The sequence below is a fragment of the Odontomachus brunneus genome, unplaced genomic scaffold, assembly GCF_010583005.1.
Source record: "Odontomachus brunneus isolate Ranch 3 - 2012 unplaced genomic scaffold, Obru_v1 Obru_scaffold_009, whole genome shotgun sequence".
NCBI classification, from domain to species: Eukaryota; Metazoa; Arthropoda; class Insecta; order Hymenoptera; family Formicidae; genus Odontomachus; species Odontomachus brunneus.
The window spans coordinates 1,551,922-1,578,433 of record NW_022639459.1 but is presented as its reverse complement, the minus strand read 5'-3'; the positions used below and the strand labels follow the sequence as shown (position 1 = coordinate 1,578,433).

At 42.9% G+C, this 26,512-nt stretch overlaps 2 protein-coding genes across 9 annotated transcripts in view; both read left to right on the top strand.

Annotated features, from left to right (window-relative positions):
- Window positions 1-26,512, top strand: part of LOC116840265 (longitudinals lacking protein-like) — a 221,994-nt gene that overhangs the window by 13,094 nt on the left and 182,388 nt on the right. The gene's annotated exons all lie outside the window — the stretch shown is intronic.
- The window catches only part of LOC116840275 (longitudinals lacking protein, isoforms F/I/K/T-like), a 13,187-nt gene continuing 3,926 nt past the window's right edge, over window positions 17,252-26,512 (top strand). Inside the window, exons 1-2 of the mRNA XM_032806792.1 lie at window positions 17,252-17,583; window positions 23,530-23,542. Of these exons, the coding sequence (XP_032662683.1) occupies window positions 17,252-17,583; window positions 23,530-23,542 (345 nt within the window). The remainder of the gene's footprint in view (window positions 17,584-23,529; window positions 23,543-26,512) is intronic.

The following is a 26,512-nucleotide window of genomic DNA, read 5'->3' as shown; positions in this document are numbered from 1 at the left end:
GGGGGGGGGGGGGGAGGGGCGGCTCTCTCCGTCGTGCGGAGGAGCAGCCTCGGTCTCTTTCTGTCTCTCTCCCCTCCCTTCTCGCGACTTTTTCCCTGCGCGCTTTGTACAACGCCTTTCGAGAAATTCGACGCCGCCACGAGGCAAGATTTCACCGCGTATTTTTCGAATTATACGTTGTCCGTTCGTGGCATAGCTTTTGCAGTTACTCAATCGCCATCACTCCGTGACGTCATCGTGTAAAATTCTAGTCGACGTGCGCTCGGGAGAAATGAAGACGACTCCGACTACCAATCGACGAGTATTTTCAGGATGATTGCGCGACGCCGTTGCGTGCGCTACAATTTCTCGATAATCGACAAGCGAGGAAGGGCGATTCTTTCTCTCTCTCCCTCCAGCAAGATCGGTCGGTTCAAACTATTCGATTTCGTGTTATTCTCCGTTTTTGTATCGGCTAACATTAGGTTTGTTTTACTTAACTGAACTGCGTCTGATGCGTACTGGTGCGGTAAGTCAGAGTGCGAGATATATTCCGTTTCACACTAACTTATTGCACTAGTCTGCACCAGTTTCGCAGGCAGTTCGGCTAAAAAGAACCTATTGCTGGCTGACTGGCGGAATTTTATCGCGCGCGGGTCGAATTTTTCCGTCGCGACAATCGCAAGCGGTGGCTTCCCGGACAGAGGCGTGCTCTTTTTTTTTCGCGAACACGCTTGCGCCTCCGTGTGCGCGCATATATGTGTAGGGCTCACGGACAATTTGATTCGAGACGTTCCCACGAAAACTCGCCGGCCTTGAGCCCGATAGAGCTTAGAACGAACGAACGAACGAGTGGAGGGGAAGTACGCGAGCGTGTTGGAGATTTCTCTCTATTTCTCTCTCTCTCTTTCCCGCGGCGAGAAGAGAGGGACGAACGGACATGTGAGCGAGAGAGAAACAGCGTGACTGACGTCGCGATGATTGCGTGAAGAAGATACGTATGTGTGTGGTGTGTGTTGCGGAGGCACACACCGGCCTCTCACAGGCGGAGATCCGGCAAGGTCGCGAACATTCGCAGTAAAATCAACGTGCGCATTATTTCGCCGTGATTTCGGATTCGTCGCGTGACGAGAGGGGAGGAAGAGAACAGAACTCACGGCCATAAACGCGTGCGGTGCGCTTTTATCTCGCCGTCACATGCACACGCGTGCGCGCGCACACACATACTCGCTTGATTATGTGAATCGCCGATATTGCGGATCGTTTATATTTAGTATAGCGCGGCGCGCAATTCGCCGAAGAGGTAACCGATATAACGACGGAATCATAGTCGGAAATCACGGGCGACTTGTTACCGCGTCTACATCCGGCCATAAACTCGCGAGCGAGTTGGCGGCATTGCGCAACTTCCGTCGTACGGGAAGAAAACACGCGCATTCGGGAAAAAATGAGTCAACTGCATGTTCGGGGTAATCGCGATACACGATCTCCCGAGAAGCAGGCGCGCGCGACGCCTCGAACGAGAAACCCGCCGCGAGATAGCGCTCATCGTGCGATGGCTTCTCTATCGCTAGAAGGACGCGTTGTTTGCGTCGCGCATCGGCCGCGGGTCTTATTGCTCGCGTTTGCGAACGCAGTTCAGAGAGAGGGAGAGAGAGAGAGAGATAGGCTTGTGGAAAATATAACAAAATCAGCGTCGTTCAGATGACCCAGATTCATCGCGATTTCTCGCGCTTAGGGACGTTGAACCGTATCTGAGCTACGAGGCATTACGTCACGATAAGAGACGTCGCGCAGCGCTAATGAAGTGCGACTTCGCAATATATCGTTTCGCGAATATCGTCAGACGTTATCACGCGCGTGACGAACGCTAACAGGTTGGGAGCACAGGAAATCGACGAGTCGTAGGTCCGCGCTATGCTCTCGGAGATGTTCTCTTCGAATAGGGAGGTCAAGTGGAAGCGTGTTCAATTCGAGAAAGAGAACGATACGCGTACTTTGCGCGCGCGTGCAGAAGATATCGACGCGAAAGAGGCCGCGGGGAACAACACGGCGTGGATAATGCAATCTCATGACCGCCGGCCATCCCGCCGTCTCAGTTTGACAACCGCATGCCGAGACGGTGCGGGCCCAGCTGCCATGCACGCTGCATCTGCCAGCCGGTCGACAGCTGCGCCTTCTTGGCAGACGCAGCTGTGCGCGAGGTCGGCCCAGATGCTTGAGCGGAAACCGTATCGTCCGAATGGCGCCGCGTATCCCTCGCAAGTCGCGGGAAACGGAAGATCTGTGCAATTCTCGTAGGACTAGCGACAATAGCGCGACGAATCTCTTCGCGAGAACACAATTGACTAAATATATCTTCTCCTGGGCAACATTCTTGTTATTTTGCTCTTTAAATACCAATATTTTAACTTTCAACGTAAAAAATATATGTATATATATATATTTAATATATGTATGTATATTTTATATTGAAAGTTTAAGTACTTGTGTATTTAAAGAGGAATAAAAGAATGTGCAGTATTGGACAAGGATTTAACAGTTGAATATTCTAGATCGTTTTGGTATTCAAATACGAACATTCAAACTTTCAATATAGAATATATACATATGTATTTGTTGTTGATTGTTTAAATGTTCGTGTTTAAAGACCGAGAACAATGAGAATATTCAGAGGTTAGGCGCGCGCCTGGGCATTGGTGCTTTTGCCTTGCTCGTGAATTCGATTGTTGGTCGGTTTTGCAACGGTCGATGACTTCGGGACGCGATCGGGAAGCATTTCGTTCGCGCTGTTCTCCGCGGTCAAGGAAATGGAACACGTGTGAGTGAAACGCGGACGCGCGATTAACGGTTCGGTTTCATTTCCCGGTTGGCCTTTGCTCGTCACTTCGAAGCGAAGAAGAGGGACGGTTAGTCGACATGGCGGAGACACATCGAGAGACACGTTAGGCTCAAGAGCGAGAAAATCGGTTTCCTTTGTTGCGACGAGAGAGAGATTAGCTAGCTCGCCTAGGCAGGAGGAGGGGGTTTTGCTTTGCCAAACGCGAACGCGACGATTTTCGTTTCCCTCGTTTTTTGTTTTTCTTTTTTTTTTTCGATTCATAGTTTCTAGGGTATGTATATGATCGCCCTGACGAGGTGATCCTACGCGGGAATCAAGGTAATTTCGGAGAGAGAGGAGCGACCTCTCTGTCAATGCCAGCGTTGCTTAACCTCAAACTCGAATTCGTCGCAGCATCTCGCGATCGTCGGCGCGCGGATTCTCAATTCCTTTACGATTCCGTATCCTTTACGCGCCAGGTGCGTCGTACAGTCGCGGGAGTCTCTCTTTTATTCTTGCTTTTTTCTTTGCCAGCTCGCGTTACAAGCGAGAGTAGAGAAGTTCCGTCTTTCTCTCTCTCTATATATATATATTCTCTTGTTTTGTCTTACGCGTACATGCTCCTCCGGTGTCATGTGCGTCGCGCGCGCGCCCGCGTGTATGTGTATTGGACGAAAAAAAGATCGGACAGATGCTCGCATTGATAGCGAAGGTCGTTTTTTTCACCGTCAGAGACTTGTTGCCTTGAATCTAGTTTCCGTGCGGACACCGTTTCTTGAAGCAAAAAGGAAAGCGGGGGCCTCTCGCGAGAGCCGTATACTTGAATCGCTTCCTTCGAGTCACCGCGATCATCGATCTCGCCGTTTTCGACTTGCGTCGAAAAGCAGCACACACGCACCACGGTCAACAACACGTTTCTGCTTCGAGTTTTATACTTTGAAAGTTCTCTCGTATATTCATACACACTTTTGCCCTGTGATTCTGGTCACAGCTTTGCATTTTCTACATGTATACAAAATTATACACACACGCACAGATACGCACACACACATACACACACAGTTACGGACAGACAGATAAGTACACACACACACAATGGTTTTCAAGTTTCGCGATCGGTCGCAGACGATGACGTGCTCGCGATTTTTAGGGCCGGAGTTGCGCCACGTTGTTTGCAGCGCGTAGACCTTTCTTTTTTCTCTCTCTCTCGTGGGTTTCTACCGTGAAGACACGAGATGCGTTCCCGGCGATGATGGTAAAGGTAAACGTGCGCAAACTTGCCCGAAGGAACGTTGCCGACATTCTTTCTCTCTCTTTCTATCTATCTCTTTCTCTCTCTCTCTCTCTCTTTTTCTTTCTCTCTCTCTTCGTTCTCGCTTCCCTTCGGGTGGACAGTCCGCCACGTGCGTACCTTCTGGGAATTCTCGGCCGTTTCTTCCGGCAATCACGCTTGCGTTTGCCTCTGCCGGTCCGGGACCGAGAGTCATCATCTCAGATCCCAGAGATAACGAAAGAGACAGTATCCAGCCCATTGTAGCCGTGACGTGTTTTTTTTGTTGGTGAACGGCACAATGTGAAAAAAAAGAAAGAGAAAACCAAGAGCCCAAAAGAGACCGTCTTGGGGAGGAGAGGTCGCTTTTTCTGCGGGAGTAGTGTCGCGTGTCCTCCGCGATACAGACAAATCTCACGCACGCACAAATTACACCACACACTTCGTCGCGTCGTGTGTGTGTGTGTGCGAGTGTGTGTGAGAGAGAGAGACTGTGTGCGCGGGAAATGCGCGCCCGCGATCGTCAGCCAGGTGTTCTGTCGTCCTCTCGGCGGAGGCTCTCTCGAGGAGGACCCAAGCAAGCGCAGCCGGGTGCGTCAACGTACGGCCAGCCGTGAGGCAGGGATACTCCGTAGATCTCACTGCTCTACACACGTCGAGGTCCTGGGGGTGTCTCGCGTCCTCCTCACTCTCCCTTGTTTTGCACGACGAAGGTAGCGCGGGGAGAGTTCGATCACCTCGCGAATTGCCTGCCTCTCTTCTCCTCTCTGTTAACCGTACACCTGCCGTTTCTCTCTCTCTTTCTCTCTCTATCTCTACAGAACACGCGCTTCTCGCATAATTATCCACCACGGCTGGTCGTAAGTCGCGAAACCGGAAGCGCTCCGTTGCAATCTCGGAGGACACGCTAGAAATTGCGCGAACGAGCGACCGGTCGATCGGTTCACCGAGCGTTTGCTCGACCGACCGATCGATCTCGTCGTCGGAAGCGCCACAGGAAGGATCCACGCGCGTGATCCTTGCGTAATCTCGCGTAACCTCTCTCCCGTGTTCAGTTGCGCATACATGTGCGCATTTCACGTCGGGTTGCGGCTCTGCTCGGTAAAAAAAAAAAAGAAAAATGGGTTGTGGTCGGAGACGAACAAAAAAAGCACGTGCCACACACACATATCTTGGGCGCGCGAGAGTGCGCGCGCGCGCGCCAAGAGAGTGAAATACCAAGATACGACATAACGATGTGTGAACAATTTATATATTTATATATATTACATATATATTTATATATAATTTTTTTTCTTTTTGTCCATTCTCCGTGTATGCGTACACTCGATAGTTCTTAACCCATCTTGCGTTGTGCCAGATCTTTTTTTGATTTTTTTTGGCGTAATTCGTCTTGCATGCCTCGCTTCCTTCGGTAGTTGTAACTACACCCTAACTCTGCGGAAGTGCGCTAGCGCGGTGCGTTTTGCGCACGCGGCGACGCATATACCACAGTATATAATACGTGCATGGTGGTGGTAGGTGGATATACATATATATATTTTGGTACTCCTCAATATATGGACTACATATGTTTACTTATATATATATATAAATCATATATATATATATATATATATATGTATGTATATATATATATATATATATATATATATGTATGTATATATATGTATATATATATGTATGTATATATATTACATATGTACGACGCACGACATGCGAGAGCGATTCGCCGCAACGTGCACGCGCGCTCGCGCTCGCACACATTCTACAACGTATTTATTTATCTTTTTTTTTTCTTTTTACTAACCCACGTGTACATAACTCGCTTCTTTGTTCGTAACGCATAAAACATGAACTATTTGATTAACCCGATTACATATATCTAGAGAGGCCCTCATACGCATATGCGCTCTACATATGCGCATAACATATGAGCGCGTTCCGAAAAAGCAAGGAACTCCATATATAAATATATATACATACATATATATTTATATTTATACACGTACTTCGTACATATAATATGCTTATAACACTATTTATATATATATATATATATATATATATATAAAATACTGTTTTTCCATTCGATTTTGCCTACATATATATATATATATATATATATATACACATTATATATATATTTATAAAGATTACGTATACAAACATATGTTTACATCGTTGTCATTATTGCTCATGGTATTGTACTTAATCGTTACTGGACTCTCGTTGTTGTTGTACCATGCCATGTCACAATTTCGCTCTGTACTTGCTCCCTTTCTCTGTGTTCTTTGACCCGCCCCCATCCAAGTGTTTAGGCAACGATGACGGAGAAGAGCTCGAGATCAGGGCGAAGACACGAGAACGAGAGGGGCGAGGGAGGGAAGGGAACGACGGGGAGAAGCTCGTCCGCGGCTACGGTCGGGCGATTTCTCGACCGGAGCGACGCGCAGCAGAGCACGGCTTCTCCCGGGGTCATCCTCGAAAGAAGAACTCGATCCTGTAGGAAGAGAGAAGAGACCGGTTCAAGCGTTACCCTTTGTGCGTTTGCCGGTTCCCGAGGGGCCTGAGGAACCAAAGTTTTTCTCACCTTCGTCGGCCGATTTGCCGCGAAGGCGTGCAATCGCGCGACATGTGTCGCGCCCTTTTTCTCTTTCTTTTTTTCTCAATTTTTTGCGTTGTCTTCGTCACGCTTGTACGCTTCGAGTGTCTCTTTCGCCACTCGAAGCGTCATTTCGCGCGACGATACGACGACGGTTTCTCGCTGATCGGTAGTGGTCTCTACGAGATCCTCGCGTCTCGGCGCCTTCGGCGTGGAATCGGCGGATCTCGAAGCTTTTATACGGGAAAATCCCGTATGTAACACGTCAAGCGCCGCGGTGGTTTTCCATGGGAAAACTTGCTCGAAATTCTTAACGTCGCGTCGAAGATGCTGTGTGAAAGAAGCTCTCTCAACAACGCGGAAACTGTTCAGACAGACAGGCGCTTGGCGTGTTGCAAATCGGCTGCGACTAGTGTATATTTTCAGCGTCGAGTATCCGCCCATTCGCTCCTCGACGGTTCTTTCTCTTTCACCCCTTTTAGCGTGCTGTCGCGTTTTGCGACGCGCGCCGGATTTCTCGTTTGATCGATTTTTCGCGCGCAGCGCAGCACAGCGCTGCGTTGCACTGCGCTCCTCGTACCAGCAAGAGAGAAGATCGAAGAGGAAACGCGGCGGTGGATTTACTACGGGTAATGTATGGGTAAGGTGCCGTTTAACGAGGCAAAACGAAAGGAGAAATGAAAAAAGATGGGACAAAACGATCCCGTTCAGGTAAACAGGTAAATGTGAACAAGGTACTGGTCGACCTCGTATTGCAATCGTAATCTCATTACCGCTCTCGTTAACTTATGCGTACACGTATCGCGAAGGTCGCGCGCATACTCAATACGCGCACGTAACCTGTTCGTTACCTGCATAATTGAGAGCGGTATGTCTGCGCAATGTGTGTCGCGAACGTACGTCGAACGGTATTGCAAGTGAAAATAACTGCGCGTGCAACTCAGCGGGTTCTAATCATTTGGTAAGCTGATTAGGAGCCTCTCCTCGCAGACGACAGTTGTATTTTCATTTGCGATATACGCCGACTTTCTGTTGTAGTACTCTTCTGTTTATATTCTTCTTTCTCTCTCTCTCTCTCTCTCTCTCTCTCTCTCTCTCTCTCTCTCTCTCTATCTATCTATCTATCTATCTATTTTATTCTCCCCCTTTCCTGAACACATGGTATGTTTGGACGAGAATATGATGATAGCATGAGAGGAAGGACTGAATGTTCGATGAACGAATGCTCATAAGCGTCCCTTGATAACACATATCGCTTTCACGTTTTACAAACGCATGTAACGTTTTATAAATCGTTTGCAAAATGTTTCTAAACGACGTGTGCCATCTGGGGCCTTCTGTATGATTGGAACTGTTACTTTCCGCGCCTTTTTTGCTGCGGTTTTTTCTCTTTCTCTCTCTCTCTCTCTCTTTCTCTCTCTATTATTTTGTATCATCTCTCGCAAGTGTCCTGATAATAAGAGAATAGATTTTTTCTCTTATTCTTGCGGCGACGACGAGAGAAATCCAAGTCGAAAGAACGCGATGTAAAAAAATGATTTTTTTCTTAATTTTTTTAACTTTTTGCCTATTTTTATCAGCTGCGTTTCGTCGGAATTTCAGAGATCTCCCGATGATTTCTCTCGGTATCGAATGCTTTAATTTTTCGGCTTGGTAGATACGAGGGAAACTCGATAGCCGGCTCTGAAATTCGGGGGAATCGCGCTACGGGAGTGCTCGGTTTTCTCTCTTTCACGAGGAGCTCGAGAAATTCTGATTCTGCGCTGTGACTCGCAGAGTGCAAGCTGAGAACGTGTCGGATGAATGGCGCAGCTTCTTTTGCTCTTCACGACTTTCCGGTCGAGGCTTGGCTTGGCGATTGGCGCATTGTTGTCTTTCTCGAGTCTCCGTCACAATAAGCTGTCGTCTGTTTTGGCGACAGTGCGAGAAGAAAGAAGAAGACTGCACACAGATAGAAGAAAGAAGCAGATGCCGAGGCGAACGAAAAGCAGGAGAGGGTCACCCTGGCAGAAATGAAAGAGTAAGGCAGAGTATCAGATGTCTAATAACACTTTTCCTCTTTTTGTTCCGAGGAGTCCCGAAACTCTTCTTTGTGCAAAAAGTAGTTTAGGTAAAGTGCTATTAGACATCGTTTTTACCAGGGATAACACGGATAACACAATCTGGTTTCCGAGTTTCCTCTTGAGACTCGGAAACGGGTAAGCGACTTCGATTACGGCTGAGCTTTCGAATATCTCCGATTTGTGGGATTTTCGGCCTCGAAAAATATCGAGTTTGTTTTATATTGTTTTCTCCTTGCCATTTTTTACTTTTTGATTGTCTTCTTACAATTTTTATTTTATTTCGTTCGGCACAGCCGAGCATATATTCGCGCGATGCGCGTTCTTTCATTTGCAAGAATTCTTGCAACGAAGGTGGACGTGTTCTATTTCGAAGGTCTCGACTTTTGAGCCTTCGAGTGAGAATCCCGAAGAAGTGTCAAGACGCCTCGACTCGGATTGAGTATCACTGGAATGGTACAGTATTGGTAAATAGAATAAAGACTCGCGTATGACTATCGATTAATCTCGCATAGTTTGTAAATCGTACTATGAGTTATTATAGTTGAGGTGTAATTTTTGACTTGTCCGAAATTTTACACGTAATGACTTAGTTTAAGGCAATTTCCACATGTTCTTTTCATGTATTATTTACACAGGTTTTCAACATTTTCAACGCCATGTATTCAGATGTCTATACGTGTCGAATTGTATTGATTTCTCGCGCGATTGTCCAATGTTCGACTGGATCTGGTAGACACATTTTCTCGCTATGATCTTCTCAAACTGGACACGCGCAGAAATTTGGATGCCTTTCCTCACGATATTTGTGAGAATTCATTTTCTATGTGTGAGAAATTTGTGCGTAAGATGTGTACAAGAATGATTGATTGAGTGAAGAATCATTTTCTTATTTGTATGTGTGTGTTAGGTCGAATGTGTGTGTTAGGTCGAATGTGTGTGTATGTGGATTTTTATGTAGAGCACATATAATGAAGTATTTATTTGCAGAGAAAATTTATTTCACGCGTTTATCGCATTATTTTCTTGTCATTTTCTCGTTTCTCTATTTTGAGAAACTTTGCGACGAGTTTGCGATTTCCACATTAAGTGGCAAAACGTCAACTTTGTTTGTCGCATATTTTGCGTTATTTCAAATTTACTGTGAGAGAGTGTGTGTACATGGACATAGCTTCCAAAGGCAGCTTTCAAGAACGCGCATTTTGCCTTCTTGAGAGCGAGCTTCGCCACTGGGATTTTCGCAAGGATGTGGGTGCCGCTTTCGTGATGAGAACCAAACCGGTGTGCGTACAGGTATATAAGGGGTAAGAAAGGTATGATATATGCGTAAGTATTTAGTCTTGCGTGTTGTATCGGCACGCAAGGCGCTCTTCCATTATTCTTACGTACATAAGCGATATATCTATGGCGGAAATAATAGAGTACATAAGATATATACGTGATGGTATTTCGTGGGATGTTTTAATTCCAAGCCGGCTAAATCTCTCGATGATCATCGGAAAATTTAGCTCCGCGGACTCGCAAGTGACATCGAGAATGTCACACTGCTATGTAAGATGCATTGAGAGAAAAATACTTAAAAATTCATTTGTGACGTGTGAGAGTTTATCTTTCTGAGAAGTGAAGTTTATTTCTGTGAAATAGTTTATTTCTGCGAGAGAGAATAAACTTTGCAATATCCCAAACAAATAAATCTTTAAGTATTTTTTCTTCTTAGCATAGACATCAGACTTCTCAACGCGTTCTTCGGACTTGTAGATTGCGAGACTCTACTATCTCTGCCGCTAGTTTATATTGTGATATATATTTATTTATATACATACATATATACATATACCTATATATAAGATATTCTCTTAGTACGTTTCTTCGATTGTTTATTTTATATATATTTTTTTTATATACATACTCGCGAGATATCAATCCATCATGTATCGTATTCTGAAAATGTCATCAATTTGAGATCGCATATTTTCACAAACACATTCGGGATACGATGGATGGAACAACTTTTTTCACTGTCCACGTCGTGACGAGCGATGGGCGTGTTGCAATAGTGTGACGCTTGTTGTCAGTCGGTAAATTTTGACGAATTCGCGATTCTCATCGACTCTCTCTCTCTGCGCGTTGCGGTCGGGAGATTGATTTTTTTTTGTTCCTCGCGCGCGGAGATCCCATCACGCGTGTGAATTCGACTCATCCAAGCTCGTTCAGCGAGGATTGCGCCGCGTTCGCCACCGAAAGTGGCGCAACGATCGCTAAACGAGGACAAATTATCACACCGTCGACGGTGTTTGTCCTCTTCCTCTTCGCCCCCGCTTCCTTCCCCGCCCCGCTGCCTTCGCATCCTCCGGTATCTCCCCGTTCCATCCCCCCTGTGTCTTGCAAATTTCAACTTTTCAGCTTCTCGATGTGTCGCAGGCTGCGCCAAAGATCCCCGATTAGGACTGGGCGCTGTCTTCGCACGTCTTTCGTAATCATGCCGTCCTTGCGCGAGTCCCGTGTGCGAATAGAATGTCTAAATTTCAGAGTGGTCCACTGTAAAAGGGGGAGGGGGAGCTTAAGAGGAAATTTAAAGTGGGTTTCGTTGTCGAGGCCGCCACGCAAAATTGCTCGGATCGTGAGATCGATGCAAGCCGCATTCTCGGATCGATCGGATTCTAAGGCGCCAGATTACGAGCGATCTGTCGACTGTTGTCCTTGCACCGCTTGCGATTTGCGTAGGAGGGATTGTAGGGGAGGGGTTTATCGCCGCACATCACATGTAATTAACGCGCGCTATCCAACGAGCGGGAAACAAGCATTTTCTGATTCGTATGAAACTTCCGTTTCGTGGCAACGAAGTGGATTCTCACGGACTCTTGACTTTCGGATTTTCGCTAAATCTGGTCGATGAAATTCGAGTATCTCTCAATGTCACATATCGAGATGCACTCAGTTGTCGAACGGGGAGCGACGCAGGTTGCGAGATCCCGTCATAGTTTCGCGTGCTAACCGCGTCGCTCTTCGTCGATACTCCGTGCGATTGCGAGACAATTTCGGTAAGATCGATTTAATGTTCATTAAACGATGAACAGCTTTAGTAAAAATCCCGTTGAGAAGCCAAGAAGAATGCGCGAAAGATGAGTGCGAATTCTGTGAAACGAACGAGGGACGAGTGACGCCGGATTCTCGAGAAAAGTGGAGCCGCGATTTTACGCGCGCTTATTTTTCACGAAAATTCGACCGATCTCCTCCCCTACGCGAATACTGCGACTTTTAAATTGGCAGTGAGCTCGTTGCGGGTCTCGCAGAGGTCTCAGGTCCATTTTAAATCTCGAGCTCCAACGAAGTTCACAGAAAATTGCATCCTTTCGCCAAGGATCCCTTCGATTCTACTCATTGCGCGCGCGTAGGTCTGTTGGACTTGTTGATTGCTTCATCTGAATGTACAAGCTCCCTCGAATTGAAATTTGTTTCCAACTGTTGTCGTTCATGGACGAGCGGATTATGAAAGACGTGAAATCGGTTTATCACAATTGACAAAGGCGTGTGCGTGACGTGAGTTTCGCGAGTAGGAGGCCGCATTTCCACGCAGGACGAGATTGCCCCGCAAAAACCGCCGCATTTGCCTACGAGGTCTGCGTAGAACGGCCGCTACAAATATACGCGTCGCGATTCTACGCTCGAGACGTCTCCGTGGAGCGACTCCTAGCCGCGCGGCACCACGTCGCAACCATTGCCGTTCTACTAATTATTGCTGCGCAGCGATCATTATTGGCGCCGCAATGTCTTGCGCGGGTGACGACTGCGACAGATTGCTCCTCGCCGAGACGAATGCTCGATACTTCGCCGGGTACTCGATTAAAAGCGACGATTTTCTCCCTGAAAGCGAGTTTTCCGCGTTACTCTCAACGATTCCTGCTAATTTCTACTGACGTTGATTGGAATCTTAGCCAAAGTTGAAGTCTGAATAGAATAGAAAATTAAATTCAGGTTTAATCGATGTTGGTAAAAACTAGCCAGTATCGATTAAACCAACTTGAGTTTAGACTCTATTTGAACAAAGATTGAAACTCTAGTTAGGGTGTAATTGACGTTAGTAGAAACCGGCATAATTCTGAGTGATGCTCGAGTTAAGGTTCAACATAGGTAGAAGCGCGCAGTCTAAACTAAAATTTAAGCTCGGATTAAGATTTAATCGATGTAGATAGAAACGCACGGAAGTCTGAATAGGATTTAAGTTTGGGTTAAGATTTAACCGACGTAGATAGAAACGCGCAGAAGTTCACAGAGTAAGGTTTCAGCTCGAGTCAAGATTCAACCGACGTAGGTAGAAGCGCAGGTAGAAGTCTGACAAGTAACACTACCCAAGTGTGACACGCCATTTTTTTTTTTAACTCAACACGCGCATAGTATATGACATTTCATATGTGATATTTTATACAGGTCCGTCTTTTAATTTGCACAATTATTTATTATAGACGATTGCGTTTAAATAAAATTCTAAGTGGCGATGTACGTAAAATCTGATATCTATAAACCTGTAACATGTAAACCTAAAACCTATAAGTACGTAAACTCATACATACACTCAAAGTCCATAACTTGGAAACCCATAAACCTGAAATCCATAAATCCAAAACTCAAAAATCGTAAACTCAAAACACATAAAACCAAAATCCATACACTCAAAACCATCATTTGGGCTTATGGGTTTTGTGTTTATTAAATTTGCGTTTATATGTTCGAAATTTTGTGTTTTGCATGTATGAGTATGGATTTCGGACTTATGGATGTTTGTGGATTTCCGACTCATGTGTTTTGAGTGTGTAGGTTTACATGCTTATAAATTTTAGGTTTATATGTTATGAATTTATAAATATCAGTTTTTATATACATAACTACTTCGAGTTTTGTTTAAACAATCTAAGTAATTGCGCAAATTAAAAAAGGGGTCGATATAAAATATCGCATGTGAAACGTTATGTCATATGTGCATGCTGAATTTCAAGAAAAATTACGTGTCACACTTGGGTAGTGTTACTTGTGAGCAAGGTTTAAGATTGGGTTAAGACTTAATCGGTGTACGTAGAGACATGAAACCTTCCGCGTCTTTGCGATCTTCCTGGTAGATTCGAGACTCGACGAGACGGACGGCAGAACCGGGATTCGCAAGCATACACTCGGGTGCTACGCTTTTGCAGTACGTATTCGAACGCGGTTAGGAAAGGAAACTTCGGGTTGACAAACAGCGCGTGTATGCTCGCGCGTCAGATAGCCACACGGTGTTTCAGAGTCGATTTTCCCGAATAATTGCCCGCACTGCGACCGACATTATTCGGTCGAGTACTCCTTGGTCAGGCACCTGCGATACGAGTGCGGCGTGGAGAAGCGGTTCGACTGCAGGACTTGTCGCCGGCGCTTCGCTAGGGTGGACAGCCTGAGAGTGCACCAGAAGAGAATGGGCCACCACTTGGCACCCTACTCCAGGAAGCGGACGTCGGACTCGTCGAACTGCGACGTGGCGGCGGAGACTACGGTCCGGAGGGAACACGTCAACGAGAGTCATTGGCAGCGGCGACAGCGGCGACAACGGCGACAGCGGCGACAGCAACAGCGGCGGGTCGATTAGTCTTTCTCCTCTCCACTCGTGTCTTCCAATCTTCTCTCTTTGTCGGATACTACCTCGGCCTCGTCCAGGAAGATGAACACGTCGTCACGACGCCAAGCGCGCGAGAGATTTCCGTTGGCGTATTTGGTAAATCGCACTGGGTAACAAATTCAAAGCACACCTCTTCATTCTCTCGTGATTCCTCCTTGTTCCCCCCGAGCGATCGATCGTCGTTGACTGCTTTCCATGGGTGCGGATGCGACGCGTTGGGTCGCCCGATGGAAACCGGGGTCTCACAGATTATGTACAAGTCTCGATAGTACAAGAGTCGATTTTGACGCGAAAGGAAACTAAAAAAAATTATTTCCTTTTTGTTTTTATTTTAGGTTCTTGTAATCTTTGAATTAATTTTTCTTTTTGTACGTTCTCAGAGATCCACACTCGATTCTCCGTGTACCGATGGAGACCGATGTGTGTGTGGTGTCTTGAAGAAGTTACCTAGTCGAGAAGCATATAGGTTGATTAAAAAAATGAAGAAAGTTTCATCAGTTGTCTTGGCTCGTGACACGTACTCGATTATTGCTGCCAATAATTGTTTGGTTAAAGCAGGTCTTCGAGAGACATGTTTCGGTATTTTTTATGTTGCGAACTCTCGAGATATCTATTTTTGTTTGTTTTACCGTTTAGACGTTGCATTGTTTCTTTCGATCACGAAAAACTCACGTAAACAATCGAGACGGTAGAGAAATGAAAATAGTAGCTGCGAGCTTGTGGAGAGTCTTGCCCGGAAAGAAATTTTTGTCGCGCTCTCTCCCGGGAATACTTTTTCTCAAGACATTTTGTACGATTATTACCGCACACGATGTTGTTTTTCTGTAAGAGTCAGATCCAAATCCAAAATTGTAAGAAAAAAAGAAAACAAACCCGGAAAGCACAAGCCGTCCTTCGCGAGTACAATCGGCGCTATTGATCACTTTTGTAAATCGGTTCGTCAGAAACGACACATATAAAACGGCGCTGATCGCCAATCATTGTTACAATAAATGGCTGATTGTTGCGAAAAGTCAACCAGACACTCTGTGTTGCAGTGATGTTCTTCACTTTTTTTCTCATTCATTTCTATCTGGAAGTAGACATTAATTCGTGACGGTCTGCGAGTGCGCTCGAGACACTCGGATTTTCTCGCGCGGCGCTTCTATTATCGTTCATGATGGTCGCTCCACGAGCGACATGCCTTCACGCGCTCTCGAGTTCTACGCGCTCACTCGCCGGCCGCGCGAAAACAAATTTTTATTCGCGTTCGAAAGCACGCCAGCGTGTGTTCACAGCTAAATCTTCTGCGAGTCGAAAATTGAGATAAACAGTCGCGCCCTCGAGCTTTCGTCACACCGTTGTGAACGTCACTCTTCGCGTTTTTTTTTTTCTCAATCGGGAATGTTTTGCAACCAACTAGTCCAAAGCGCGAACGTCGCAGGCGAATCTACACTTTCGACGATTCGTCTCGTCGTTCAAGTCAGTTGGTAGAATATCAGAAGAGGTCGGCGAGGTCACGCGCGCATCTCGAACGATGTACATGGGTCGAAATTGAAATTTGTGTCAGGGGATTTGTCGTCATCGTTTCTTCTCTCGCTGCCGACCGTTCCGAGTGTTCGCGCCTCAGCCGATCGTTTCTCGCTCGTCTTCGCGTGATCGAGTTCTTTCCGAGTAACAGCAATTTATTAATATCGAAGTTGTCGGCTGATGCGCGTGCATGAGGACGCGTCCCTCGTTTCTTCGTGTCTTTCTCGTTCGCTCGTCGATTTACATCCAGCGTGCTTCCCGACATCCGTCAATGCGAATCTGCGACCAGTCGATGGACCAGAGCAAAGAGGAACAAATAAAGCAACTTTTGAGCAAAAGCTCCTGGTTTCTTGTTTTCATTGCGCAACATCCCTCACCTAGCTTTTCAGGTATTCACGCGGCGCTTACCAAGCATTTTCATATTACTAACTTAGGCGTGGTGTGTGAGTCATTCGAACCTTCATATCATCGAAAGTCCGCAACTCCACGAGGATATCGTATTATCTCTGATCGCTACTCTCTCAAGAGATTGTTACTTGGCTATGTTTTCTTAACAAATGAATTTGTCTCTTCACTGTGTCAAATGATTTTGGGTGAATCACTTTGAAGTTCTATTTAAAGTCACGATTGTCCTCTTTGAGGAAGTAATACACACGTTTCGCTCACATGCAAAAGAAATGTCTCTTGTACAAGCGACGGGAATAAAGTGTGTTGTACAGAGCGGGAGGATATTATTTAAAAATGTTGTTCCAGCACATATTTGTCTTAGAATATTTTAGGATAATTGACGACATTGCGAGATCGAGATCGCTGCTTTCGAGAGATTGTTACTCTGCTACGTTTCCTCAACAATTGAATTGGTCTCTTCACTGTGTCAAATGATCTTTCGTGAATCACTGAAGTTCTATTTAAAGTCACGACTGTCTCCTTTGAGCGAATAACACGCTCCGCTCACATGCAAAGGAAACATCTCTTGTACAAATGACTGGAATAAAATTCGTGAGTGTTGTATAGAACGGGATGATACTATTTAAAGTTATTTCTCCGACGCATTGTTCGTCTTAGAATACTCTAGAATAATTGCGCGAGAGAGCGAGATTTCCTGCCTGGTTTCAGAATTGTTAATTTCTCTAATTGTTAATCTCGAATAAAGTAAACACACCATGTGGAGAAAAAACGAGTTCCAAAAATGCGGCAAACGGGAAAGAGATAGAGAGAGAGAGAGAGAGAGAGAGAGAGGGGCTCATGTTGCACGCAAGACAAGTCCTAGAGAGAAAAGGTCGGAGAGAAATTTGAACGCACGTTGTCGACAGCGCGCATAGAAAGAGAAAGAGAGAATGTCCGAGGTGATAGTTGGCCGATGATGATGCTTGCAGCTGCCACACGCTGTTGGTCACAGTCGACTACTGGGCTGCATCGGCAACCCATGGCAGATTACTGCAGACTCTCCTGTCCGAGATGCGGTCGCAGCTACAAGTATCGGAGCGGCCTGCTGGGTCATATCGCCGAGTGTCTCTCGAAACGAGAGAAAGTGGAGCCTGATTTTCGTCAGCGGCAGGAGCAGGAATGGCAGCAACGTCACCATCGTCACCAACAACAGCAGCAGCAACGAGACCGCTCACATGAGCGGCAACAGCCACCGCACCAGTCGATCACCGTGAAGGACGTTCGCGTGCTGTACAAGTTTTGGACACCGTAAACGCGTTTGTAGTACCGCAGACTGATCAATAATAAAACTCGGCAGTATAAAGATTTCGGTAGTAAAGAGCATTGGCCCTTCTTGTTTCTCGTTTTCGAACGTGCCATGACAGAAATACTTCCAGATTCTTCTAACCTGGACCTCGGTAACTATCCGGCTCTTTGATCCTCTGGCACTACCGCCTTGTTTTTGTCACTTCCTCAGTGAAAATGGACGGCTCGTCCACGGTTACCGATCTTCTCTTTTTCTTGGTTTATTGTGTCATTTCGAGAAGATTTAACCCCCCGTGTGATTCGCGAGTCATTCGCGAGCAGTATTACTTTTCTCCCCATGTACCAGTAACAAAGATCGGGATAAAATCTTTTTTTCTTATTTGAGATCTCTATCTTTCATTCAAAACGTTGTTTTGAAGCTCCCAATGTAATTGTAATTTTGCTTTTTGTTTTAGCAAAATAATTTTTCCGTTAACGATGTCTGTTCCTCACACGGCGGGTTAATAAAGTCTTGTTTAGGCACGAAGTAATCGGGTCCTCTCGACAGGGTGCTCATTCTTAGGATCCATCGAGATTACTGAAATGTTGGTTTGCTCGTTTTTTAAACGATTAGGTTGTAATTGATTTTTGTGATTTACTATTATATAATTTCTCCCAGTGAATACAGCATTGGGTAACTTGGTCCTGCGGAACGTTCAAATTTTCACGTCCTTACGAGTCCTTATTTTTTTATATATTGCCAGAATACATTCTTCCAGATACACGGAACGAAGAGAGAACGTTACCGTGCGTTATAAGCAAGGAGATACAAAAGAAATAAAGCTCGATGTATAATACACTTGATATTTTCTCAATGATATATGTACAGTTTGTAGAAAGACGAAAAAATTGACTTTTTTTAATATTATTAAAACAATTTTCGTTAACTAGCAGATGCGTCGTCACGGCGCATGTTGTTGTCACCTATAACGTTGTACATAACTCGTTCTATTAATATCTGATTAACGATGAAATAAACGAAGTATCGGTAATGACTGTTGTTGATGTGTATTGCATGCTGACACTTTGTCATCCAGCCGAACGTAAGCTTCATGATCGTCACAAATGTGGCGGATAAATGTCGCTGGTTTATAAAGCAGAAGCAGAAGTCGAGGGAACGTCGTCTCGCCGAAGGGAATTCATCCCTTGCACGAATCACCGACGGCAGAATGTCGCGCGTAACTTCGGCCAGTACATTACATTCATTCGCCGTGGATGTGTGTTGGGTGAAACTACATACCACCAGGAGGCATATACTTCACGTTGGGTTGCATTAATTACATCACGGGTGTAAAAATGGACGCACTAATAAGAGCAGCTCATTTTGGTGCAGCATGTAAATAACAACAGCCCGAAATAACGAAGACTGTGCACGAGGGTCCGCCGTGAAGGGACAAAGAGACTGTACGTTTTCCAGACGCAATGCCACACGCATAAGTATAATCGTTGAGATTACAGTTCTTGCATATCTCATTTTTATAAACACTAACTGACATTTCGTAGAAAGACATCGTGCTATTGTCTCAAGAATTTCACTCGTCTCTTAATCACTTGTATCGCCACGAGATCACTTGTTATCGTTCTTCGCATACGTTATATTTTACATTTTAATTATGATTAAATTAAATTTTCATTATTGCAGCAACAAAATTTCGTTACGTCGGTGTATATTATATTTCCTATTTTCTACTGATATTTTCTTTAATAAACAATTCAGTGTTTCGACCGACACATTAAACGTGGCTGTCTGTCAAGTTTTATTTGTTTCATGTGAAATTATTGCAACTCTTGATCAGTCATCGCGGCCATATTGATAACATCAGAAGCGAGGAAAATCATGCCCAAAATTCCTGCGAACCACGGCTAGATAGAAAGATACATAATTAAAATGACACTTGCAATCTATTTTACATACTTACTGAAATATACTACTGAAATGCTCCTCTTTTGCCTAAATAATGATTAGATAATCGCAAAATATAAACCGACAAATTGCTTTATTTTGACAGAAAATCAGCTTTTGTAATTTCGTGTCGAATATGACTGAATGACTATTTATACGCATTAAATATCACAATAAGCACAATATTCGGAGCATTTCCACACTTTTCCACAATCGTATTACATATAACATGCATGCACTACACTCAGTAATAACGCTATGGTTTGTAGGAAAAAAATTGGTCGTCTATTTACATCATTAGGTTTGTTCGTTTTCGATGAACTTTTGCACTAACGCAATAAGTTGGAAAGAGACAAATATATTTTCTTTCGTTCTAATTTATTGCAATAGTCTGCACTAATGCAGAAGTTCTTTGGAAACAAATAGACAATTTCTCGCCTCATAGTTCATCATATTGCAATCATGTTGTCACTGTTAACGTGAAGTTCTCGATTGACTGATCAGGAGTCTTAAGACTTTCTGTTTTCTCGCTACGGCTATCTTGATTTATGACGTCAGAAGAGTGAAAAAACACGCCAAAATACGTACAGAATGCGTTGAACCAAAATGACGCGATATCAATTGAGCAAATTTGTGAAATAATTTGAATACTTTCCTTCTGCTCTAATAATCAATAAGTAATCGTAAGATTAATTAATAGAATCATGAGAAAACAGCTTAAAAAAAGATAAGTTGTTATGTCAGATTAATTTCGCAGTAATTTAATGATTGTTAAAGCAAAAAGACACAAGTTCTCGTAAACTCTTGTTCTCCATTTGTGATCGAATATCGAAGATTCTTTTATTTTTCTACTTTTACAGAAGGGAAGTGTTCGGACTATTTTACAGATGTGCTCGTTCGATTACGAATATGTCGTTCTACAGGTATAAATCTTTTCATTTTAACGTATTTTGCAAGAATTTTTTGCGTGTATCTTCTCGCTTCTGACGCCATTAATAGTTAAGAGTTCCATGGCGAGAGAGCAGAAGCCTTAAAAGTCAGACCTTTCACGATGTAGACGATGCGCAATCAGCATACCAAACAGGCCAGACAGTTCGCGAGAGGATCAAACGCGACCGGAATCACTCCTGCGTGCGCGAACAAGCGGAGCTTTTTGCACAGTCTTCCAAGCTTAATATTCAATATTGTCCACACGCTTGGTTCGAGCTTACTTTCTTTCGTCGACAAGAACGAATCACTTGAAACAAGAGCGAAAGTGAGATGTTTAAGGTATCTCGGCCGAGAATGTGTTTTGTGGCTTTTGCCGATAGAGAGAAAGAGAGAGAGAGAGAGAGAGGGAGAGAGAGGGAGGGAGAGAGATCCGCGCGCACGCGGAAGGGTTCGTAGTGCGTGCAGTAGGAACCCATATGATGTAAAAGGCCTACCCTGTGTGCTTGCAGTCAGCCCCGCGACGGCGTTCGTCCCGACCGGCGGCGGCGATCCGCGATTTCGGTGCCTGCTGTGCGGACGAGGATACAGGACAAAATCGTCCCTGACTCGGCACTCCAGGTACGAGTGCGGCCGTCTTGGGTCCAGGTACACCTTCACCTGCACCCTCTGTGGCAAATACTTCTGCAGGCCGGACCATCTCAAGCAGCACATCCTCAACATCCACGGGGGCGCTGTACCCAAATAACCACGGCTGTCGTGCCTCTCCATCGGCCGCTGTCAATTCGCTTTAGATCCAACGGCGGACAGCGTAGTTCCCGACTGCCGCGAGATTGGGGAGGAACACGCTCTTTGCACCACACTCTGGGAGAGATTTTATATTTTTATAATGGGAGATACATAGAGGGGATAGCAGTCGCATCAAATTCGATTTCAATTCGAGATAGCTCCGGAATTTCGGATCGTTTCTTTGTAAACTATTGTCCATGTGGTGCAAATCTCTGCTGATGTAATTTGTAGTCAGATATACCTTGTGGACGGGGATGAATTGAATTTGCTTTTGCGTCTTTCAATCGACTCTCTCTGTCTCGAGTGGTTTCTAGATCGCTGTGTGACGTTTCAAGATTTTCAATAGGCATCATCTTTACCTCATCGTTTATCGTGGATTCTTATATTTTAGTCGTATTCTTTGCTTTGATTTCTTTTATTGTCCAAAGGAACACCAAAGGGAATTTTTGTTTTGGATCTAGGAGTAGAGTTTAGTTATTGTCATACGACACTACGACTCTTATCCCGATTATTTTACTTTTAGCAGAAAACTCAAAGTTTAGAAATATTTTTTAATGACTAATTTGAGTCTGGAAGCACATGAGTGCTTTTGTTTCGAAATCGTGTGTATTTTCTAAATGTCATATTGGACAATTTTTCGACTATGTTCAAATTCATTACATGAAGATTACTACGTTTTTGAGTTCTGAAATATAGCAAAATTTTGTTCGCTATTAAGGAGGAAAATTTTTTAGGCTAGAAGAGCAACAATATCCGGGAATTTATTTAAAGAAAACTACTAAGTGAATATCTTTGAGAAAATTTTATATATGTAATTAAGTAATATATTTACTTTTAAACAGAAATATTAATTCTTATTTTTTGTGCGAAAATAAAAAAAATTTTGTGTAAAATGATGTTGTACTTATAGTCTTTCAAGGCAGAATTCTTATTTTCGATTTAGTTTTTCTTTATATAAAATGAAACAGAAGTGAATTAAAAAATTAATTTCTTCTTTAAAATGAGTAAAAAAATTCAATGTGAGAATAAAAATTCTGGCTCGAGACTACAACGACGACATTTCATGAGAAACTATTTTCATTTTCTTATTGGACTTATTGAACTAAAAACGTAAATCTTGCAAACCAGAGAAGTATGTAAAGATTGCAGACTTGAAATGGCAATAAATGCCGTGACGTTATTTCTATACAAAAAATAAAAATAAATTATCTTATTTAATATGTAATAAATGTTTAATGAATGTAAATATATTATTTAATCATACGGATACATTTCAAACGTATCCACTTAGTAATTTTCTTCGAATAACTTCCCGGATATTATTTCGACTTTGGATTTATATTATTTGGCTTTCTTAACTTGGAAAAGTAATTTACCCGCTTAACACTAAAGGCCAGGTGTTTCAAGACGTAGTAACATCTAATTTCAAATGCTCAATTAGTTCTTCTTTTTTTACGCGACGAAAAGTTCACCGCATGGAATTGAGTGTTAAATGAAATGCGGAGAAGTCAATTAACAATTGTTGCGTGTTGCACACGTTTGTAGGGACGAACTGCCAAATAGCCTGAACGTGAATGCCAAATGACTAATATTCCTATTTTTCTAGTGCAATATACACACGTTTAAGTTATTTTATATATATGTACGTGTGTGTACGTGTGTGTGATAGGCAAATACATGTGATGGAAAAAATATATCAGTGCGAGCAGAGTCCAGGAGTGATAAGACTATATTATCTATAAGTGAGTCACGTCTATTTCTGCTTTTGTTGAATTTTTACATGTGTGATATAATAACTTACCTTACACCTAAGTCGCTGTTATAAGTTTTAAGTAACGGAGGAGGCAATAAATGAAGGACATGGCCGATCCTTAGGTATATTTTGGAATGAGCCAGTGCTTATTTTGTAACTTTTAACGACGTTAAAAGCGTTAAGAAATTACAGAATAGGCCTGCTGATTTCTAAGCTAAATAACGTGATCAAAGAACAAAGCGGAAGGGATAATTTGTTTGTACCAAGCCGTGACGCGTGCGTGTAACGATTGCATGTGCGTCATCGAGGAAAAAATTCGCTCAAATACGTCTTTATATCACATCCATTTAGAGAAGTTTACCGTGAAATATCACGAAATCTCACGTTATATATACCGGATTACAATTTATTTATAAGTTACAAAATTAATACAAGTGACACTTTAATATGGCTCAGTGTAGGCCGGTGCAATGCGCAGGTTTCGGTTTCTTTTTTTTTTCTTTTTTTTTTGTAATTTAGAGGACAAAAATTTAAGGAGCCGTTCGTATCGAGTGCACGATGATTACGAAATTGAATGAGCAGAGCTGACGTTAAAACAAATATGTATCTTCATTTATTGGAGTTCTGATTTCTTTTGGAGTTGTGATTTGAAAATGTCGATCGCGCATAAAAAAATTGCGTGTCTTTTTGTAGGTGGCAATCCGTGCACGTGGTTGTGTGGCGATTTTTCTGACGTACGTATATTCTCGAGGCTATAAATTATCTGTACTATATGTATACTGCGGATCCAAGTGTGTTATTTTTCGACGAATAAACGTGTGTTCTAGCCAAAGCTGTTTTTACACGTTTCTTATCGTTTTAACACGTCATTTGAGACATGTAAGTTGTATTTTAATATGTTTAAACGTGTCATATGACGTGACTTGAAATACTAAGAAACGTACAAAAGGAGATTCAGCCAAAATAAAACGCTTGGTTGTGCAACGTACTCGTTATTTGTACATATGTATGTGAAAAGAACACATAAGAGGGTGACGCACACTGTCTCACGAGACATCGACGCGCGTATGTTACCGTTATTGTTGAGCATTGATTCTGCAGATTGTTACTTATCGAACTTTATAAATTTTTATGGAATTTCAATAAAAAAGTAACATTAAGCAGTCTTTTCGTCTTTCTCAACCATTCGCATTTTCCTGGAAAATCCTCTCCTGTTTTTTTCAATCTTTCTACTTGTGCATGTCTCTCATGTATCTCTTTCTATTTTCTTTTATTAAATAAAATATATTAGATTACCGAAACAGTCAAAATCGTTTCTTGATACACTGGACACGATATTCGATTCCGGCAAATAATTGGCTTTCAGCTTCTTATGATTTGTCTAACAAGGTGAGGTTCGTATCGCTTTTCAGTTCGAAATCGCGGAAACGATTACATCACAGCAATATTTCATTTCTCATTGACGTTACAGTAATTTTTTTTTATTTGGGAATTTTCTGTAGCAGAGTAGTTGCAACATGTGCTGTGGAAGTGGCTGTAGCTCGGTCGTGGGTAGAAATACTATAGGAATTGGACACGCGACCATCACACTGTCAAAACTAAGCAATTCTTGATCTGATAAAAGTTTAATAAAAATTAATTTATATTTATCATTAATAAAAAACTTTACAAGTAAATTAGGCAACGAAGTGAAACCGACGCGAGATGAGTTTTAAAAAGTTAATTTCCTTTTATTAGTTCTTTTTAAATTTAAGTGCAAAAAAGGAGGTTAATTTGTATCCTCTGTATATATATTGCTTTGTTTGTTCTCAATTGGTTTTCGTTGATTTTCAATTTGTATTCTTTGTTTAATGTTAGTTTATTTGTATGTTGCCTAATAATTCGAGAACCGTTAGAGATATTAAGATGAAATTTTTTGTAGTTTGTTCAGAGTATCTACATGATTTTCAGATTATTGTCATTATTCAGGTTTGTCCAGATGACTTGCAAGTTCGTTGATTACATTGCTTCCTTGAAGATGCAAGGACATACGGAGATACAAGACGAAGCTTTTATTTTCAACTGATTAAGAAAAAGATACTTTCTTCAATCGTCTTCAGAAACAAATTCTTAGCAAATTACTAAAAAATTGAAATAAAAACTTAAAATAAAAATAAACCATGTTCAGAAACTTCGAAAATCCCAAAAAAGAGTATGAAACAGTTTTTATTCAATATTTCTGTGTATCTACAATCCTATCCTAATATATTCTAACGACATTAGAAGTCGACACGAAAAAGATAAATTAGGCAACTAGCTGTATAACTAGAGAAATAAATAATGAACCAAAAGTGATGATGATCATCGACAGTGATCATCGACTCGATTTTATTATCACTAGGAATATTAGGATAGGATTGTAAGTATACAAAATATTGATTCAAAATGATTTCATACTTTCCACTTTTGAGTTTTTTGAAGGCGGTTTATTTATTTAATTTTTTAATCAGAAAATCATATGTATCGTTTTCGTCAAATTTAAACGGTGCATTTCGCAATTTTTTCATCATAGTTAGTAATTTAATTGTTTTCGATAAGATCTTTATTTTTTTAAGAGATCGTGACAAGATTTCATCTTCAAAAATCTTCAGTCTTCTATCGAGTTCGATAATACATTAAAAAGCCTTACAGTCAAGTATAGTCGTGTGAAACGTTTCGTCCATTGTGTACTTTATTTACTCGGGGAGATATCTATGGGACATGGCTACAAAGCGTTGCATTACTCGTTACTCCCCGGGCGTTGCTCCTCGGGTTCCGGAGTAGATGGCCCGACCGATCCTCGCGAGGACTGACGTTACTTCGTTTTATGTTTCGTTGCAGACGTGCCGTACGCGCCCACCGAAAACGGCAAGCATCAGTGTTGGCAGTGCGGCAAGCTGCTGAAGGATCGTTCGACCCTTCGTAGGCACGTCAACTTCGCCTGCGCGTTGACCAAGACCAAGTGCGTCTGTAAGCAGTGCGGAAGAATATACTCCAGGCCTGACACTCTGACCAAGCACGTGGCTAGGGCGCACAATCCTCCGAATCATGTGGACTCGGTGAATTGATAAGCGGAATCGCGCGAACGACTTTTTGCTCGCACCGTTTGTCATCCGAGGGCAAGTCCTCGTCGACGACGCCCGACGCCCTACATAAAGAAGTTCCTATCGGAGACGAAATTCTGTCTCGATTGTTATCGTTCTTCATCACATTTACTCTTGCCTGACTGCTGGCCAACGTGCTCCCGTTTACATCCCCGAGATTTTAATTCTTGCACCGAGAGAGAAAAATATCTGAAGAATGAAAGATATTTATTCGGCGGGCACTGGTAATATGTTTGCTTAAATCTTTTTATTTAAGTAGAACAAACTGTGATTTTATGAAAAATTGTAGTTTTAAAGAAATATATATTTTGTTATTTGATAAATATTTCATATATTATATCATATATTATATCATATATATATATATATATATATATATATATATATATATATATATAT